We start from the raw sequence: 20,670 nt of genomic DNA, 5'->3' as shown, positions 1-20,670 counted from the left end.
TGTCATCAGCCAAGTGTCTCTCCTTCAGAGAAATTATTGCAGCCCCCATACATGGCTTTACTTTGCAGACTAATGTATGTGCAGAGTTTGACAGACTGTTTTCATATTCATCTGATGAAAAGGGAAAAGTTTCTCTGTGTTCACCCGAAATCTCAGTTTAAGACATGCACAGGCAAGCAGGATTTTGTGACATCACAACTATTTTGGAGGGCAGTCATGATTTAATATGCAACTTAAACTAGTGAGATGTGGAAACTTGAAGCCTCTGCTGTACATATGCTCACAACAGACTTTTCAGTGAAGTAGGTGGCATATTGTGCCCAAAACATCTGATATTTGCACATTTGTAGATTCTGGACTTTTCATCAATGGAGAGTGAGTAGATGCAATTTCAGTAATTAACTGAACAAGCTAATTTAAGGATCCATCAGGTATCCTGAGAGTGGCAGCTAGCCCCAGAAACCACCTCTGAATGCAGCTGACAGAACAGTCTCACCACAGGGTCCGGCTGGTCTGGGGCTTTCCACCATATCACAAAATCTTCCTCAGCAGATGGAGTTCGAAACTCAATAACAACTGGGCAGCTCCATCTCCAGAGAAGACTGTGCAACCAGACTGAAAGCTCCACAACAGCTGCAATGTGGATCTTGTGGTCAACTGCTGTTTTCAAGGTCAAGAATGAACTTCCTGTTTTAACTCAGTCTTCCCCTGATTGAATATTACCAGGTTTGCTGTTTACTTGTGGTAATTACTGGCACATACATTTATTTTGGAAATTGCATCAAGTAAGCATAAAATAAACATAAAAAAAAGTTATTAAACTGAGTTTTTCTAAAGGCTTACAGGGCCTTAACATTCCAGTTTACATCTTATAGGGCATATTGCCCCAAAACAACCATCACTCAAATTGCCACACTGTAAACCTGGAATCTTGACATGGATCAAGCAGCATTAATAGTGTGGAGGCCAGTTCAAGTCAACATGTTCACCAACACACACACGTTCAGCAAACGGAAACTGTACCACTTACAAACTGTCATTATGCAATGAGACATTTTAAATGTCCACTGCAACCTAATTTTGTAGAACCAACCACCAAATCTGGCCTGGCCTGGAGTCACCTGTGCAGATCTGCTGTGCCTGTGATGTCAGGTAAACTCACAGCCATCATCACCTGAAGAACCAGATCCACGAGCAGCAAATGACGGCCGTGCTGTTCCCAGCTGCTGCCAGGCCTCACCTGTAATGTAAAGGATGTGCCACAGAACAGTGACAGCAGGAGTGAAAGCGATTAGTTTGTTCTTACCCACAAAGAGCGGAAGTGATGCAGGTCTTCACTATAAATTCAAGAGCAGAGACTCATGAACTCTGGGGGAAAAAAATGTGTTTCTCTCTCTCACACAAAACACTTGAAACCCATCCCTGCTAGCTTATTTCACATTCACGCTCATGCATTTTAAATTTGACCAACAGCTACTGTAGGTGTGAATCACAACACTTGCAAGCACGGAGGATCCAACGGCTAAACAGCAAGTTTATTTTGGTTAGGATCAGAAACACAGATCATGTCCTGAGGGTGAGATGAGATCAAAATCCCCTGACTGAAATATGGCAATGATGGTTCGTGGTGTTCGGGGGGGAGGGAAAGGGGGGATAACGAGTGGGAGAAATGGTGTGTTACAATGATCAGTGAATAAGATCGGAGGGGAGCAGTTACTCTCAACAGCAGAGAGCAGCATTTACCATTCCCATGGCAAACTCCAGTAACAGGGAGACCACACATTACTGTAGCCACATCTCCCATTTCAAAATTCTCCCGTCGCTCAAAGAATCTTTTCTATTCAATAAAACCTAGTTTTAGTTGAAATGAAAAAACAAAAGGCACAATGATTTTCAACTCATTCTTGTCTTTAATATGCACAAGAGTTGAAAGCATCAATGAGCCACCTTAAAGAGAGGAATTCAATCTAAAATTTATAAAAAGATATAAACAATCAGAGGCCAAAACGCTGTCTGTTGCTTTTCTCCTATTATCTTATTTAAAACAACTTTTCATTAGCAAGTAAAAATCTTGCAACAAACATAAGCTTGTATCCAATTCAGATACAAGGCAACGAAATTGTAAATCTTTAAAGTGGCTCGGTCTAGTCTGCTAGTTCATGACTGTACACCCTCTCTATAGTTTTGTTCAGTAATAAACAGCTAGTCCCAAAAACAAGCCTGGGCTGCTCATAACAACCCCACCCAATATTTGAAACCCCAGTGTGACCCTCCCCTTCCCCCCACCTCCCCAATCTGACCCCCTCTCAGTAGTTAGCAGCCAACCAGAGGATCATAAAGTCTTCGAGATCAGGGTTAGGGCCGAGTTCACAGTCTGACACCTTGAACCCGCACCCGCACACCGACTGATACATGGGACGGTACACTTTAAACAGCCCGTCACCACTACGCAGAAGAAAAGCAAAAAAAACCAAAAAAAAAACGCCTGTTCCAATTTATCAGCATGTCATCACAATACATATGCAAGTCAAAAATAAAAACAATGAAACAAAGAAATATTGCTTCAAAAAACAAACAAAAAACCCTCCCCAGCCATCTTTGACAGTGAGGTTATCGTCCATCCAATGACTGTCAGCTGCAGCAGCTTTGTACAGGCTTTATGTAAATATATTCATATATTCATTAGACGGCAAGGAGAGATACACATCACATTTTTGTACAATTATTCAAATTGAGTGATGACATGTGACCTCTTCATCGAAAGTAGTTAAGTACTGTAAAGGTCAGGACCTGTACTTGTTATATAAGTGTAGTCTTCGATGAGTATAGGTCCCTCTCTGCAGGCAGACATAAATATGTCCCTCAGACGTGTGCATAAGACTGAAGAAAAGGGAAAAAAAAAATAGGAAAAACAAAGACGTATGGAAGCTCCACAGACTCAACCAGAAGAAGCTCAAACATGAACCTAAAATATCTGTTTGTCGAGAGAATTTAAAAGAATTAAAAATAATATTAAGGTTAGATAAGCAATGTGGGTCGATTTTTGAGCTCAACATGTTTTTTTTTTGTTTGTTTTTTTTTTTTTTTTGTCAAACCCCCCGCTTTTTCAAGTTTCACATTACAGGGGAGTCCCGAGCAAACAGTTCACCGGATCACAGGACGTGACCGAGCTCCTGCTGCAGAAATGGACATCCTGTAGGGGGATAAACGCTACAGCTGACACGTTCCTCCTCTCTCAAGTCTCTGCGCCTTCACCTAAAGGTGCTTCCCTCCTGTGACAGGTATTCACATCCGTAAAAACACAAAACTCTTGTCGCTCTGCTGAATCAGAAGCAGGCAGTTAGCAGGTCTTACAGTTGTATGTACTGAAAAAAAAAAAAGAGAATTATGGCATTTTCTTCACATTTTTGATGCTTTTTTTTAAACAAACTTTAAGTTTGATAATTCAACAGAGGTCACATTAAAAAAGTGACGTCATTGAGTCAGAAGTCCCGTCAGTCAGTTTGCCACGGAGTCCTCTTTTTGCCTTGGAGCCCTTTCACCCCTCCGCCTGCCTCAGGACTCTCCCGGGAGGGCAGTGGGGGTCCGTGGTTAATCATGGCTTAGCTCTGGGATTAACTCTTTAAACTGGGAGAGAGAGGGTTATTGGGGTGGCCGGCCGAGGGGAATCCGCGTGACTAAGTGTGTCGATGAGTGTACTTGTATGTTAGTGTGCGTGTGCGTGGGTGAAGTAACACCAGAGGACAATCCAGGGGAGGGAAAGCACAAAAATAAACCACAAACAAACAGCAGTATTTTCTTCCCCCTAAGTGATATGATGGCTTCTAACAGAAGTATGCACACAAATTCTAAGTGTCAAAAAGTGTGTATATGTTTGTGTTTGTGACTGAACATGTGCTTGTGTTTTTGTCTTTATGAAGACTTGACATTTGGCAATTCAATCTTGCCACAAAGGCTTTTCCTTCCGTCTGGTTTTATTTTTGTGTGATATTTAGAAGCACTGGCAGAGAATACCAGCAGCCCTCCTGATGCAGGTTGCCAGATGGTGACGGTGCCTGTTGAATGACCAGGACTCCTTTGTAGGGTTGCCGTGTTTGGTGAAGGATGACCATTTGAAAAAACAAAAGAAAAACAGCCCGCAGTGCAGAGGCGGGCGAGGGTAAATCCTTCAGTGGTGAGTTTCCATGTTGTGATGCTAAGTAAATCCTTCGGTACCAGGTTGCCAGGTTGGAGGAGAGATGGATGAATGTCTAGGGTGATTACAGCGTACCCGTGCAGCTGGCTGAACCAAACATCCTGGCTTTTAGAAATTAAACTCCTTTGTTTGCATGTTGGAAGCTGGATCAAAGTTGAAGGTCCCCCCTTGAGTGGTGTCGGGGATCAAGCTGGGCTCTTCGTCAATCTGAAAAGATATTGCAAGAACACAGAAGAGCACGTTGTCAACTGAGCATGACAAACTGAGTGAAAATCCTGACATGTAATATCACTACTGGAAGACTTACATCATCTCCTGAAAAGTATTGATCAATAATCTCAAAGGCTAGTTTGTAGATGTCCTCATTCTCGTGCTGCTGCAGATACTCTATCTTCTCCAAACCTGAGAAATCAAAACAATGACAAGTGTGACCTTTCCTCTGTTGTTAATAACATGAACACTGGGAGCTGGCTACTGCAGAAACTTACAGCTGAACTGGAAACACACACTGACAGACGACTCATGCCAACCATCGGCCAGATACACACCTCCACACTCCTCTATGATCTCAGCGATAGTGCTGGCTTCCTCTCCTGCCATGATGAGGATGTTCTTCAGCCCGTCCAGGACAACCTGCACCACCTGGGAGTCCTTCACTGACAGCAGGTTACAGAACGGAGGGATGACATTCTGCTCCACCAGGAACTCCACCTACACAAACCCACACATACATACCACATCCATACTTGATTACAACATAGGCACATGGTTACAAGTGTGGTAATTTCACCCCTTCATATGTAAACAGCATAATCTATTTTCATCCTTCAGTAATGGAGACTGTTGTGCTTCTTGAAAAAAAAAAAGTGAAATGGTGAACGTTTACTGCTGAAATTATGGAATATTATATAAATTCATGTGCTCAGTAATGGCAGTTTAAATAAAATTAAACCTTACATTGAATAGAAATCTCATGGTGGTGAATGCATTGAAACAAACTGCAGATTGAACATTTGTAATTTGTAAATTTGTCCCAAAGTCCAGCTCACCTGATCTTTCCTCCCACTGATGGTGAGGTTGCTGATGGCCCATGCTGCCTCCTTCTGAGTGCCAAAGTCACCCTGTAGAGAGACAGGCTGTCACTGAGATGTGCAAATAGCAGGTCTTTTCTACAGCAGCACAATGCCAAGGCACACAGACATATCTAGGCTGCATTTGCATTCAGTGTTCACTGATGAGTTCTGTTGCTTCTCCAGCTACAAAACACAGAATGTGTCCGTGCAAATTAATACATACAATTAGCGTCCAACGTTATACTTCCTCCACATTTAGAGTCTCATAGCATGGCTTGATAAAACTGTAGAAATATAAAGAATAGGAAATGTAAGGTTTGAGGAATTTCTTTCCTGTCACCCATCATGCACAAACCTTAGCCAGTTGGTGAATGATCATAGGAATCAGTCCAGCATCAATCACAGCTTGGACCTGCTGCTGGTTCCCAGCTGTAATGTTGGACAGGAACCAGACTGCTTCCTGCAAACAGACCAATCCCAAATAGTCAAAACCTGCACTGTATCTTCCGCACAGACATGTTTATTCTTCCAAACCCAGAGGGTATTTCTCCACTCATACATTACTCTTTCTCATTGGGCTAGTTAACAGGGAATATAGCAGATGACTGGGCTTCCAAATCATTTTTGTAATTGCTGCAGTAACTCTGATATAACCCTCGAATTCCCGACATCTTTTAACAGTTCATTATGCATATAATCCCCCTAGAGCACCTTAAAATATTTATTTGTATTTCTTGAACAAGTTTGTTGCAAAAAAGGCAGAAAAAAACCCACTAAGACCAGTCAGATGTTGCTGCCTCTCGAAATGTTTTGATTTCAGTATATGATTAGCAATGCCCTCCAGTGTATCCGCTTATCATATGTATAGGAATAAAGAGTACTTTTTCCATTAAAAACAAAACAGACTGAACATAAAGCCCTTCAAACTGTACAGAAATCTCATGTCATTAAGTAAGGGAATAGACACAATAACAAACCTGCTCCTGATATATTACACTTCCTGACAGCTGATAGCTCTCATAAATGTCATGAACTTCACTGTGGTTCGCCAGGCGCAGACACCGTACTCCTCTTTCCACACTAAGCCTCAAGAACCCCACAGACTTACAAAATAAAACAAAACAAAAAACAACATGAGGGTTGAGGTGGTGATACCTTGTTGATCTTTTCTTTAGGGTGTGTGAGCAGGTTGGGGAAGTGCGAGAGGACGTCACAGTTGAGCACAACCTGTGTCTGCTCGTCTGTCCCCGTCACAATGTTACCCACTGCCCTCAGAGCTGCCGTCTGCAGTTTGAAGACAAAGGAGGGCGAGAAAGAACAAAACAAAACAGAAATTGCTTCATTGAGGAATTGAGGAAGACATTTTGAAATGTTATCTTACTGTGGACAAAAGTCAAAGGTGAATTCAATCAATACAACAAACCTGAACTTTGACCTCCTGATGGCTGAGGAGAGGCACAAGAAATGGAACAACTCCAGAATCAATGACCATCTGGATCTGCTCGTTGCCCCCGTCCGTCAGATAGGACAGTGCCCACACTGTGTCGACTAGGATCTAAACACACAGGACGCATGAAACTCATGAGACCTTGCACAGTAATTATGCTGTTAGAAAAACGGCATGCTGGAAGCACAAACCAAGTGATTTTTCATGACTAGGAGAGTCACACTTCGCTCTGATACTTACACTTATATCGGTGTGATATATTAGCACACAGAGGGCGGGCAAAATCTGTGGGGAAAGAAAAGTAGGTTGTGAGTGGGTTGGGTGTAGGCAGAGGAATAGATGGATCAAATGAAGGCAAAAACAGGGCAGAGTGAGAGGGGAGAAAAAAAACATCACAAAGAGGAGGAGCTGTCAAAGCCAGACTTGAAATGTCGCCAAAAGAGCTTTGTAGTTAGAAATTCCCCTGAGTGATGAGGCTGGTTTGGCTACTGAAACGATGCTGCAAAAACCGTGTGTGACTCAGCCTGCAGTGAAACAGGCGAGTGCAACACATCCAGCAGTCTGGCACATGAATGCCTGCATGCACATGGAAGATCACCCACCTCTTGTACAGTCTCCATGGGCGGTGGTGGGTCCTTGTTGCGGCAGAGGTTAACAATGACCCAGGTAACATTGCGGAGGAAGGTAATGGGGATCGATGGGTTGATGAAAGACAGCAGGGGCTTGACCACACCCAGGGAGATGACATAATCCCTGCACTGAGGACCATCACCTGGACAGGCAGCGGGCGGAGGTCAACATAACTGAGAAAAGGGGTCTCCAAGCAGTATACACACACTTCAATTAGAAGACAACTACTCACCTATAATGTTTCCTAAAGCCCATACAGCCTGTTCACATACGTTCTGGTGGAGAGAGTGTAGCAGTCGCAGGAACAGGGGCACTGCATCTGGTCACACAAACACCAGCGCATCAAAAACCTGCCCCCGGTGTCAGATTGTGCAACTCCAGTAACAAGCTGTGTTGCCTGGTCACGCTCAAAGCCAAATAAAATAAACACTAATCCTTGACTGGGTCACAACTCCTGCAACAGCTGATCTAAATCTAAGTAGGGGTGTCAACAAACATTTACTGACTGAATGAAACGAACCTACACTGTTCTTGACAGTCAAAGCAGAGGGGAGCTCACTACTAAAAGATACCTTTCTTGTACCTAAAGTGAACATTCCCATTTAAAGCCACACAACTGATGTACACTCTTTGATTTTTTTAAAATAATATCTTTATTATATAAAAATAATAATAATATTTCTTTTTTAGATAAGATGCCTTATTAAACCTCTTTAGCATGTACAGACAGTGCTTGATTGACATCTCCTGTTGTGTGGGATAACTACCCTTTTCTTAGCAGCCAGCCGCCAGCTAATCACATGAAGGGTGATCACGGCTTCCACTCTCCAGTCATATTGGTTTTGTTTCAAAATAAAAGCGCACTGTTATCTAATAAAAACATAATCCAAACAAATAACACGCCGGCCAAATTGCGTGAAAAAACAAACAAATACGCTAGCTCGGCAGAATGCAGACAGTGCACAAACACAGACTGCAGGGGGAAGACAGAATCCAGGGGTCAACTTACTGGATTTAACCACAGCCTGAGTCTGTGCTGATGTGCCAGAGGCAATGTTGGTCAGAGCCCAAGCTGCCTCAAACTGAAGAGAGGGGCTGTCGGACAGAGAAAACAAAACGTTAAAGATGTGAAGTTCATGAGCGGGGCAGGAAAGAGGGGAATAATCACAGAGATAAATATTGATGTGAACACTTGGTGAACTCACAGCTACTATTTCAGGTTTTTCAAGCTTTATTTTTATATTTCCCCCAAGTGCCTAATGCAATTATCGACAAAAAAAGGCCTTTTTAGAGCAACGTACCTCAAACCAATTTTAATCAAAAGCCAGGTACTCATCAGGGGATAGTGGAGCTTTCCATTTTTTTTGGTTTCTTTCAGCTGCTCCCCATCGGGGGTCGTCACAACAGATCATGTTTTATGGAGTTTTCCATAATTGGCTGCTTTAAAAAAAGATTAATACTACTAATAATAATAATGTGACCCCCTGGTGATAACAGATTCTGTGTAGTGGAAAACACATCTGACACTGGATCAGCGGTCTGGATATCATGCTGTTTGGTGAACTGCGCTCAAAAGGGAAGACAGCAATGAAAGAGTTTTTTTTTTTAAGCGATGCAACACAAAATATTAAGAACTCACACGGTTCCAAGTGATCCTCACACCACCCACCAGCCAAATGCTACTAAACCACGGCGAAGGGTGGCAAGTCTGTCTACCCCGCTAAATATTTCAGCAGGCGGCCGACCATGATGCGCAGTTCCTACGGGTTTCTTCGGCTTTAGCTGGGATGTGAAACAGGGTGTGGTGCTTTTTGTGATGTAACCAGCCACCATGGTCGCCTATGGACTGAATAGCTTAATTTTTCGCAGCATCAAGCGTTCACGAATTTCATCTGTCTCTTCTTGTTTTGTGGAAGACGGTGCTCACTGTCACGTCACTGCGATTCTGTATTTTATTATGTCATTAAGTGAAGCTGATTTGGCTTACTGCCATAATTCTGTCAACATAGTACACAACTATTTTCTCTTGACGGACGCATGGGTCATACTGCACTGCTGCATTATGCACAAACTCAACACGAAATGTCCAACAGAAGCTGGTATCCATGTTAAAATGATGCTATCCATTGTTGGTTGCCATGGTAAAATTCTTACAATTTCTTCCTCTCAAGTTCTTCCACCCCAACTATTCACTCCCCCCCAGTGAACATAAGGTCCTGGGAATTGGGGAACTCTGAGGGACAGGAATGCTGTTATATTTGGCTTGGCCTGGACTGCAAGGACCAGCCAACTGCCCCGCGCGCCACCACACACTCTCACGTGTGGACACGGCGGGATGCACACACACTCGCGCACACAAAGCCTCTGTTGCAGCAGAGATGTGATGTAGCATCGTCAGTAATCCATCACGGCAGCCCGCAGCCTTGACAAGTAGAACACTGAGTCCGTTGCGTCAGAGAAAAATAACAGTGAAGGCAAACACAAACTGTTTTTGGAGGCAGACTTACTTGTCGTCCCGCTCCAGGCATTTGACTAAAATGGGCAGGATCCCCGACTTTATCAAGTCATCGATGGGAGGGTTTCTGTCACTCGAGAGCAGTTTTCTGACAAAGGGTGGAAAATAAATAAATCTCATGAACTTCATGCACAAAAGCAGCTGGTGTGTGCCTGTGTGTGCTCTGTCACCCCCTCACCTGGCTGCCTGTACAGCACTGAGTTGGATGACTGCATTATCACTGGTAGCGTTCTGCAGCGACAAGGAACAAAGGCCACGATAATTGTTAACAGAGCATAAAGAGCCAACAGTTCAGGAGTTACTGTCAGTACATTTTAACAGAACGACGTGAGCTCTCACCTGTAAGATGGCATCAAGCGTGACATTTTGCTGCACAGAGAGAAACGCAGATGAATATTAGTGCCGTCAGTCATAATTTGCTAAGCATATGTTATCATCAAAGGGAACAACTCCAGCAGCCGATGATAAGACATCCAACTGCTTCCCTGTGCTACACAGTGTATTTACCTCATGTCTTTAGGTGCAATAGTATAACAAGTGAACATTTTGTATCTCCACTGCTCAGATTAATATCTTTTCTCACTGTAGTATGTAGGGTAAGGGATGGATTCAAATTATGAACGACATGAGCAGATGTGAGGTCGGCTGTTTTTAATGATGGTTTAAATTCTTTTGAAGCAAAACAAACTTAAAACAAACAAACTACATACCAAATTAACTGACCCTTGATCAACACCACATAATATTTATGTATTTATTCAAATGTGCTAAAATGTGCTAAATTGTTTACAAGTCCATATTGAGACTTTAACAGCTTGCCCACTGCATCGTGGTGTCGAACATGAAAATTAGTAATGCAGAATATGCAAAATGCTTGCTTTCAAATTAAACAGCTGAAGGAAATTACAAGGAGCTGCACCTTCTCTTCTCCCCGAGTCACGTCTATGCTTGTGAGTCTGAACATTTTGACAAACAATGAAAGCATTAGCTTTCAATCACAGCTCTCACGACACTATGAAAGTGTGTCTGTGCCTAAGACACAGAACTAACATAAAGAGGTAACAAGAACACAAGCTGAAAGAGCTTGGATGTGTGGTGACTCACAGTCATCCAGTTCCAGATCTCTACTCTACATTTCTTTTTGCACCAATGCTGCCGTGGGCCCCAAATTCAGACTGGATCTTCAATTTGTGATTAAAACGCACTGACTGGCTGACTCTGCAGGCTATTGCTCACCATTTCATTAATCTACTGATACATTGTCATCACAGGTTAGTGGCTTTGGAGATATTCTGGACAGCATATTACTACACCAAGCCCACATACAGCATATTACATTAAGAAAAAAAATCCCTAGAAGACATACTGAAATGACAAAACAGAGCTTTTTGCAGTCTACAAACCACAGACTATTAACCAGGCTATATTTGTACATACTTATCTCTTGAATTTAGCCTTTAACGAGCTATCATTTTCCTGAAACAGGCCTGAAACCTTCACACAGTGTGGGAGAATTGGAGGGTCAATTCACACAAATTACAAAAGATATTTTACATGTACAATTTGATTGGCTTTAGTTTCAAGATGTCAGAGATTTCTGGTGCTAAGTGAATTCAGTGGAGTTCGATGGGATTTAATTTGTGGTGCTCAAAGCAAAAGGCAACTAATGCAAAGAACAGGCTATCCACAGTTTTCCCAACAATTTTTAGCAGAAAAACAGTTGACAGGAGGATCTGTGGATTATCCTAAACTGATGATGAGCTTTGAAACATCATTTTTCATTGTTGGGGGAGCACAAATGGAATTCCATTCACCTTAAGTGTATCTGGGTAGGAGATGATGTTTCAGTAGCAGATATTACAAAACTGAACTCAAACAAGCCGAAAGAGCAAAATAAAATCACCAAACTGAGCATCGAATAGATGCTATGGAGCTGCCAACGAATCCCATCCTCATCCTCAGCTGATGGGGTTGCCACACAATTGTAGATGAAAAAACGTCCATTTCTTTGAGAACTTTAGAAACACGACAAAATCTGAATATTACATGACAACTGGGAAAATTTCATCTTCTGAGGAGGAGTGTGTGATACGACTGAAAGCTCCAGAACAGCTACTAAATGATGCTGCTGCTGCTGCTGCTGCTGCTGTTGTTGTTGTTGTTGTTAGCTGCTCTTTCTCAGACCAAAAACAAACTTTCAGTCTCAGTTAGGAGAATTTGAGTGAATTGACCTTTTGAAGTTTGAAAATAGAAATATTACATTAACATAAAACAATCCTAACATGACAATGCATTTATATTTAACTTGCACTGTAAATGCTTGTATTTGGCAGGAAATCCCAGTAAAAACACAACCCAGCGACTGTTTCCAGTGTGTATCACAGGTAGTCTGAAATGATTTTACCCCCTCTGACCCGTTATCCAGACAGTCCAGTCTCACTGAAGCTCATACCCACACACCCAAACTTACTCCTTTGAAGTCTGAGTCGACGTCAGAGTCCTCCAGACTCTCCTCCTGCGGGACATTTCTCTTCTTCAGTAGATGTTCGTCTCGTTTGTTCTGACAAGGGGGGTGGGGGGGCAGAAGTAGAAATGAGGGGAGGAGATGAAAGCATTCATTAATGCATTCATGAATTCTTAAAGCAACAGTGAATCGAACCCACCTGAAAAATACTTTCCCAAACTTTAACTTTCGGTATAGTTTTTTTTTTTTTTTTTTTTAGAAATTCTACTGTGAGTGAGAGAACTCTGTCTGCAGGCTGGTCCACAAAGCAAACACAAACACACTCATCTTTGTAGGACACTGAACCTTAACCCTACATACTCTGCAACCCCCCAGGAAGCACTTATTCATTCAGCTTGGAAATCCAGAGACAAACACATATACAGAGAGGCAGAGAGACCCACACATCCCATCAATTTACAGGGCATGTGAGTCAGTGGTAGGAGGAGATTCCCTTGGCCTACATTTCTGTGCATCATGCTGATGTGCGTCACCGATGACTAATCAGCTAGCGCAGTGCTTCTTGCTGCTCTGATCCAGCTAAATGGAATGTGCTAGACTTGAGAACACCTCAGCACTCCACAGCAGTGACGTTCTAGGTTTCAACATCCCCGGCTGTGCCAGTGTTCTCCAAACGTCTGCTGATGGCTGTGCTGCTCTATACTTGTCTGTTAACCAGTATTTCCACGTAATGAACAAACTGTCCCATGAATTTTGTCAGAACAACCAGTTCTGATGGCTCTTTATCTAGTCATGCCTTTGCAAAGGAATCTGTCCATCATCTAAACGATCCTTACAGAGCAAAGTCTTGGCAAAGGTTCATTTCAATATCTTTTGTCTCATGTCTGGCACCTGGTTCCTAGAAACAGAGGACACCTTCCTCTTCCACTACCTACACATGCCTTTTGCTAGTCCAGGAGACTCGGAAGAACAACTACAGAAGAGATTACATGGCTCAACAAATGTCAAAATGTACCAGTGAGGCAACAGATAAACGTGCTGTGGAAGTTAATGCGTTTTAGAGGAACACCACTACTCACGCACTTTGTAGTGCATATAACCCTGATTTTAGTTATCTATCGCCAGAAAAATCTTCCATTAAGGGAAAAAAAGTGATAGATGATAAACAGAAACAAAGAACGCTTAACACAGCGAAGATGTGAGTTAACTTTGTATCTGTTACAAACGCAAATCAGCTGCCATCTGTGTGTGAAAATGAAAACAACCTCACACCCATCAGCGAGTTAAAAAGGTGCATGACAGAACTAATTTTGCAGTTCAAAAATAGCACATGAAGACAACACAGCATTTCAAACTCAACTGTATTCAAATCCTTAAGACCCATAGTTTCAATTTTGTTTGAGACAGTGTGGCTTATTCCAGTGATTTCAACACGTGAGAGGAAACCCTCAAGTGGAATCCAGGTACGAAGTCTGATCTTGGGGATTTGCATATTCTACATCGTCGTAAACACCCACTGCTACACAAACAATCCTTATGTTTTAACTGGTTACAGTTCAGCAACTCCAAGAATATTTAGAAAAGTGAAAAACACCCCCTCTGCAGGATCCAGGCATGGTTATATTAGTGTGCAAATCAAATGAAAATGACAAAGACTAACACTCAAGAGGATTCATCACTAGATGCAAAACCCCTTGCAGGCCCCAAGTACAAAAAAAGGCAGGTAACACTGAGCTGTGGAACTCTAATGGGTTCTTTAAAGGTGGAATATGTGAATTGGCTACCTGTCGAATTCATACTCCAAACACCAGAGTAATCGTTAGCTGATGCTAACTGTAGCTGCTGTTAGCTAGTAAACTCAGTAAGCTGTGCGGCTGGTGTCCCTGTTAGCTAACTCAGGCTGGGTGCTCAGAGCAGCGGGGGAAGTGCTGCCATGTTTACACCCCTGAGTGTTTGATAACAGGGAATATAGTACAGAGGTGATTACCAGCTGCACCGACCAGGACCTCGACTCAGGGGCAACAAAGACACGACAAGTTCAAGTCGTTAATGACACAATGCGTGAAGCGGGAGAGGAGCGAGAGGCAGTGGGGAGAACAGTAACGCAGAGACAGACAGATCAGGTGACTTTGCGAGGCAGCTGGATTGCTACATCACACTGCCCACCCTGAATATACAGCAGAGACACTGTCCAGACAATGTTTGCAGAATTGGGTCCGGATATTGTCAAGAGCTGTCCTTTCACACATGTAGCACATTTGTCTGTGTCAGACATCTTGTCACTTAATGGAAAAATTCTTTCGTTTCTTTAATTTTACTCCCATGACAGTGCACTTTGCCTGATGGTAACCTGTCTGCTTCCAGCTGGCTACCTGAGTCTGATGCTGTGTGCACACTGAAATCAAGTAATAACACAGACAGAAAAAAACCATTTAGTCTATAATGGAGACATGAGAGCAGAAACCAGCTGGACTGGATCACCAGTCAACCTTCATTTTCCCAGGAGATCGTACCCGCTGGCAGACAAATTACATAATGAAAGCGAAACTTATAGGGAACCAATCAAAACGCTGATGGTGTCATTATTCTATAGCAATTATTTTGTGCTGTCAACATTTACTTCATAATGATACTTTGAAGCAAAAAACTTGTCTGCATTATCGACAGCTACTTTAAACGTCATAACATCAAAACTGATATTTTTCTGTTGATAGTTTTATCTTTTCAATGTTTTTTGACTATTTTTTTTACATATTGCACCTTTAAGTGTTATTGAAAGATGCAAGAAAAGCCCACCATACCAGAATGATGGAAGGGATTATAGGTGGAGAAACATGATTCAAGGTGCAACGTGCTATCTGTGAAACTTGTGTTAATGCATGGGCATGTACGTCTGCCAGCTGCTTACTGTGAGGTCACTGATGATGGCAGCAGTAGGATGAATGCATGCATCATGTCTGTCCAGATCAAGTTGAATGCATTAACTCTCTTTGGACAATGTCATCATAAAGCAGTAGAAGCACAATTCAAATCACATATCAAAGCAAATCCTGAGCTGCCCTCAGTCCAATGCATGGGTTTCAGTTACTGAAGGTCAGAGTGAAGGCCTGCTCCTTGTGATGTCTATGGGTCGCAGACGAAGAAGAATGTGCATTCAAAACAGCATGGCCATTCCTCCACCGCTCAATTAATGTAGATGTTAACACCCTTAAATTAAAGCTGAAAGTTGGCATTCTAAGCCAATGAACATGACCCCTTAATTTGTATTTCATGTCAACAATCCAGACAGACAATAGCACCACATCAAAAACTGGTAGTTCAATTTTCTTTTTAAACAAAGAAAAAACATGATAGCCTGGTAACAAAAAGTGATCCTGGTATGACTTTTGGCAACACAATTGGCCAAAATGAATACACGCTGAATAGGACACCACAGCCTGTTTGTGCAAATTCTGCTGTGAACCTGTAAATTCAGTCACAGTCGTGACAAAGAATTCCAACAGTTAATCTGTTTAACTGCAAAATACACAAAAATATTTGCAGATATCATCACAATTTCTCAGGAAATTTGTGATAGCAAACTTACCCTACGTTTACACGTAGCAGGGTATTTGGCCCATCTGTTTTCAAAAATAACATCGTGCACACAACATCATTTTCAAAAATGTTGTCGTTTACATGAACCCGGATAAATACGCCATCGAGCGCATCATAACTATGCCAAACCTATGGACGTGAGTGTAAACATAGGTCGCTCACATGACGTTAAGTATTTTCAGTCGCATGTTGTGACGTTTTGGAACCTAAAAAGGTGTTTAACCCTGTTTACACGTCAACAAATAGCCGGCGTTTTCAGAAATGTCCACTTTGGCTGGAGTTTTTAAAAACTATTATTTTCCGTGAAAAAAACTCTGTTTGCGTGTAAACAAGAGGCCAAACCACATGAAAACATATGCGTTTTCCCTAAGTATAAACGGGGTCCTAATCAGCTGTGGTTAATTTATCTTAATTTTCTCCAGGTGTCAAAGGACAAAATTAAGTTACTGTGCGGTCTGTGTGGTGGTATGGCGGCTTTTCGAGGCAAAGAAACACACCTAACTATCAACTGTATATCCTACTTGAAATGCTAGAGGGTTTTTGCTGTCAACAAAGGAACAACAGAGTCTACTAATAAACACTGTATCATTTATAGATGGACAGCTAACTGTCAAGTATAAACGACCAACAGCTGGCAAAAAAAGGACATTAGTCTGAATGTCCCATTATGACCCAATCCACACAGCTAGCCAAAAAAAGTTTTATTTCCAGCGTTAAACTCAAGAAGACATACAAAAATGTGAAAATTCACAACAATCCATAAATTCTCAATAGATCCATGTTTTCGATGATGACTGTTAGGAGGGTACCTTCAATACTGATGGACCGAGCAAACCAATACTTGGGGGTGCAGTTAATAACGACGATTGGAGAGGAAGTAACACAGGTGGGCTCAACACAGAATGGATAAAACAGTGGAAATATAGAAGGAAACCAGAAAAACATGGCTTGTAACAGTTCTCATGACAAATGCTTAGTCAGTTGCAAGAGACAGTGTAATAGTGAGTGATGAATAACGTCCTGACTCCACTGGGCACGTGTGCTTCACAGCACAGCACTTCTAGCTGGGACATGGTTTTGTTCTGGTCTCCACACGGCTTCATACGCCACGGGGAGCATTTCAGAAGCAGAGCGTTTTGCCAACCCCATTTCGTTGACCTGCTCGGATTTTGATGATTTGGTCATTTTTTCTTGATTTCTTTGGTAAGTAGGCTATGTAGTTAAACGATTTTTTTCCCTCTGTTTTGATGTGATATATGAATGAAAACTGGCCAGGTGCCCTGTGCCATCTCTGTGTCCGACTTCCTGCCTAGCCTGATCTGCTGTGCGCAGCATGATGCGGCTTCCGTCAAAAATAGACTAGCTGCAGAGCCGAAAGCTGCTTCTGAAATGCTCTGCAGCGCTTCTGGTGGAATCCCAAACATTTTCTAGAACGGCTACGATCAGCTATGGAGGCCGTGCAGCCAGGGACATGGCTAAACATGCCCCGCGGAGTCACACAGTAAGGTTTTGCTAAAATGTGAGCCAGTTCGCTTTGGGCTTGAGCACTATTTTTGATATCAATGCTGATTTAAATGTGTCCACCTCCACTGGTCTGGAATTTGACATTTCTAATATTTAGACTGAGGCCTGGTGTATGTTTGGTAGACAGATGGTGTGTCTTTTCTCACCTTTCTCAACTCAACCGTCACCTCATTTCGATGTCTTCTCATAGTCTGTAACGAAGAAACAGAAAGAAAAGACAGTCAATGGGAAACCATTTGTGGCATTTTTGAGAAATTCAACAATTTATGACAGCGGAAAATATACATCGGAGCCTTTTAACGTAGATAACAAAATGACCTAATAAATTACAAAATACCATGAGCAAAACCCCCAAATTGTACTGTATGTAAATGGTATTGTTTTCCATTAGATTAGATTACACCACAGTAATAAACTATTTCATTTTGGGATCTTACAACTATTTAAATTAGCAAAACTTTTAACATCAGAAGGCAAGTAGATGACTTCTCTCAAGTAAGGCACAAGTCTGTGGCTGAATCCTCAAAACAGAAAGCACCACACACACATTTGAATGTAAGAGATGTAGAAAACAAGTCAAAAGCAGCACAGACGAGGAAACACAGAAACGAATTGCTGTAATTGTACGTCTGTTAGGTTTCCAGTTTATCCTGAACAGTTTGAGATGGACTAAGATCTTGTGACTGTTTGAAGAGGTTCATGTTGCCTTCCTAAATAGCCTCTTGCGTAATCTGGGAGTCATAACTCAGGAGGCTGCAGAGCAGAGAGGTGTCTCCCAGCCGCTGCAAAACAACAATAATGCTACTAAACTGACCTCCCCACCAAAGAAATGTCCCTTTATGGACAGTAGGACATCAGATACAATAGTTCAGTCTGACACTCATGAAAAATGAATGCAGCCTAGCACACTTAAATTGGCTTAATTTGTCTTCTACCATTGGTTGCTGTACCCAAAATATGAACTGTTCCAAAAGCACACAATATATGCATACACAGACAAATCAGCTGTAGCCCATAGAGGCACCACGATTAATACTTGACACAACAAAAACTTAAGGAAACCTGCAATTCTGCAAGGCAAGAAATACAGAATATTTCCAGGTAAAAAAATGCTGGACCAAACTAAACCATAAGCACATTCTATATGATAATCAGGGGAACAAAGGGAGAACTTATGGCCTGCATGCTGGACTTTACTGCTCTGCAATCCAAAGCTGTTCCTAATGATGTCAGAAATGAAGAGCAATCTGTTATGCCTGACCTCAATAAATAAAACCCAAACTGGCGTTTTTCTCTGGCTGTCGCCTGAGTCATCCATTTAGGAAAACTCAAATTCATGGAGAGGCTCTTCAGAGGACCCAGGTCTGACATCCAACATGGCTGAATTAGCATCAGGAATGCACTTGGCAAAGTCTGTCATAGTCATAGTAGCCATGTGCTTGTCACACTGACTCAAAGTTTCAAAACAACCACCAATGGGGCATCAATCTGTGCTTTTAGCCAGCTGATGTTGAAACTTCATGGATGGACTCTGAAGGACCATTTTCAGATGTACTTCTGTTTATAAAACCTTAAGCTGAGAAAGTTGCATTTTGATAGATCACATATAGATAATGTATAGAACGTAAAACGTAGATATTAAACTTGAATATTTGGCATCTTCCTTTCATCCAGCAATGCTAGCCTCTCCTATCTTAGCTGGTCTAAACACAGCCACTGCCAAATGGTTTGGTCATCATGTCAATGAGCATTACAGACAAGTGCTGTCACACAGTTTTATAATTAGACTTGTTAGTTGAATGATGCTGCAAAACCCAGTGTGGATTTGCCAGCAGGGCACATATTAGACTGGTGATGGTTTCTAGAATGTAGGACTTGACTGTAAAGCTACCACAATTTACGTTATCTTTCATATTCAGGTTAATATATCAACGTCTCTTTGGAAAGTATCTACGTATAACCACTAAGAAGTGTGAGCGATAATATTACAGCGTTAGACCAAGTTAGAATAAATAACCTACTGCTGCTAGCTCAGTGTTATTCTGCTCTAACGTGCCAATTTCTCACTGATGAATCCCAATCACACAGTAAAATCATTACTTGAACTTGTTTTAGCTCGCAATAACGTTACATTTGCCGATTTTCGCATCAAATTGGTTAAAACGTGAAACTAGGGTCATCGCATCATTACCATTCACCGAACTGTTAGTGGCTTAGCTAGCAGCTCGGGTTAGCAAGCTCACCTGGCATTACATGCTAGCTACTTGCTTGACGCTAGCGAGCTAACAAGGAGGGGCAATGTTTGGTTAGGGTGGATGTGGACCAGACATGTAATTCAGAGTTAACCGACGTTTAACTAATAATGACAAATGTATGTGACGTTCGCAAGTTAGCATTGGTGTTACTTGTGGTCGGCTGGCTGTAGAGCATAGCAAATGTCAAGTTTAAGGTGCCGGGCAGGCCCAGCCTCGCTTGCGACCGGTGTCCATCCAACTAGCTAGTTAACGTTAGCTGGTTGTGACAGCTACATCGCCTGCCCTCAATTCAACCAATTACACCGGTCCAACTGTGATGTTGCTTACTCTTCACAAACAGAGACTGCTGACTACTCTTAGGCCACTTGTGTTAGCTGGATAAAAAGTATCACAATCGCTTTATTTCCGGAGAAATGTGCCGTTATCAAGATAGGCCAATAAGCACTTCAGATGGCGAACTCTTTACGGTAGCTTACGTTAGCTAGCTAGCTCGCTGGCAGCAGCAGCCGGAGCCAGGCTCCCCAGCGAGGCCCAAAGACGGTCGTTTTCTACGTTAAAATATTTCGATTCATGTCATTTACACTTGCATTTGTATGTCAGCTCACCTCGACATCTCGTCCCTTATTTTTAAAGCTCTTGATGCGGTGGTTTTCCAAGCCGGCGTTTTCTGCCATGGCTGTATGGGGTTTAGCTATTACTCCGGCTTTCGGGATCTCCTCCGTGTAAGACGAGGCAGGCACGGCAGCTCCTGTGCTGCTGCTGGTTCCAGAGAGGGGGAGGAGGGGGACGTAACACAACGCAAAGTGAGGGGAGGAGTTCATGCATGCCTCCTTCATGGGCTGTCCTCCGTTGCTCGGCTTCCTCGACGCAGTAATCATAAATTCACCTTCGACTCAGTGTCCACGACAGGCATCCTCAGACCTCAGACCTGTGCGGCTCTACCGTCCTGTTTTTTGCGGGGACAGCGAAG

At 42.4% G+C, this 20,670-nt stretch overlaps 1 protein-coding gene across 1 annotated transcript; it reads right to left on the bottom strand.

Moving 5' to 3' along the window:
- Nucleotides 1-1,514: 1,514 nt before the first annotated feature.
- On the bottom strand, nucleotides 1,515-20,663 carry kpna3 (karyopherin alpha 3 (importin alpha 4)). Its single transcript, XM_070975490.1, has 17 exons — nucleotides 20,306-20,663; nucleotides 17,592-17,636; nucleotides 12,331-12,420; nucleotides 10,200-10,229; nucleotides 10,039-10,091; nucleotides 9,853-9,948; nucleotides 8,355-8,440; nucleotides 7,578-7,664; nucleotides 7,318-7,487; nucleotides 6,956-7,000; nucleotides 6,692-6,823; nucleotides 6,424-6,552; nucleotides 5,624-5,728; nucleotides 5,245-5,316; nucleotides 4,744-4,906; nucleotides 4,503-4,597; nucleotides 1,515-4,402 (listed from the first exon to the last, which is right to left on the bottom strand). Exons 1-17 carry the CDS (start codon nucleotides 20,576-20,578, stop codon nucleotides 4,304-4,306), a joined length of 1,770 nt encoding a protein of 589 aa, XP_070831591.1. The 5' UTR covers nucleotides 20,579-20,663; the 3' UTR covers nucleotides 1,515-4,303.
- Between the last annotated feature and the right edge of the window lie 7 nt (nucleotides 20,664-20,670).

Source organism: Chaetodon trifascialis, chromosome 12 (assembly GCF_039877785.1).
Source record: "Chaetodon trifascialis isolate fChaTrf1 chromosome 12, fChaTrf1.hap1, whole genome shotgun sequence".
In the NCBI taxonomy this organism is placed as follows: domain Eukaryota; kingdom Metazoa; phylum Chordata; class Actinopteri; order Chaetodontiformes; family Chaetodontidae; genus Chaetodon; species Chaetodon trifascialis.
The sequence above is the reverse complement of the archived record's forward strand: the minus strand, read 5'-3'. Positions and strand labels throughout refer to the sequence as shown.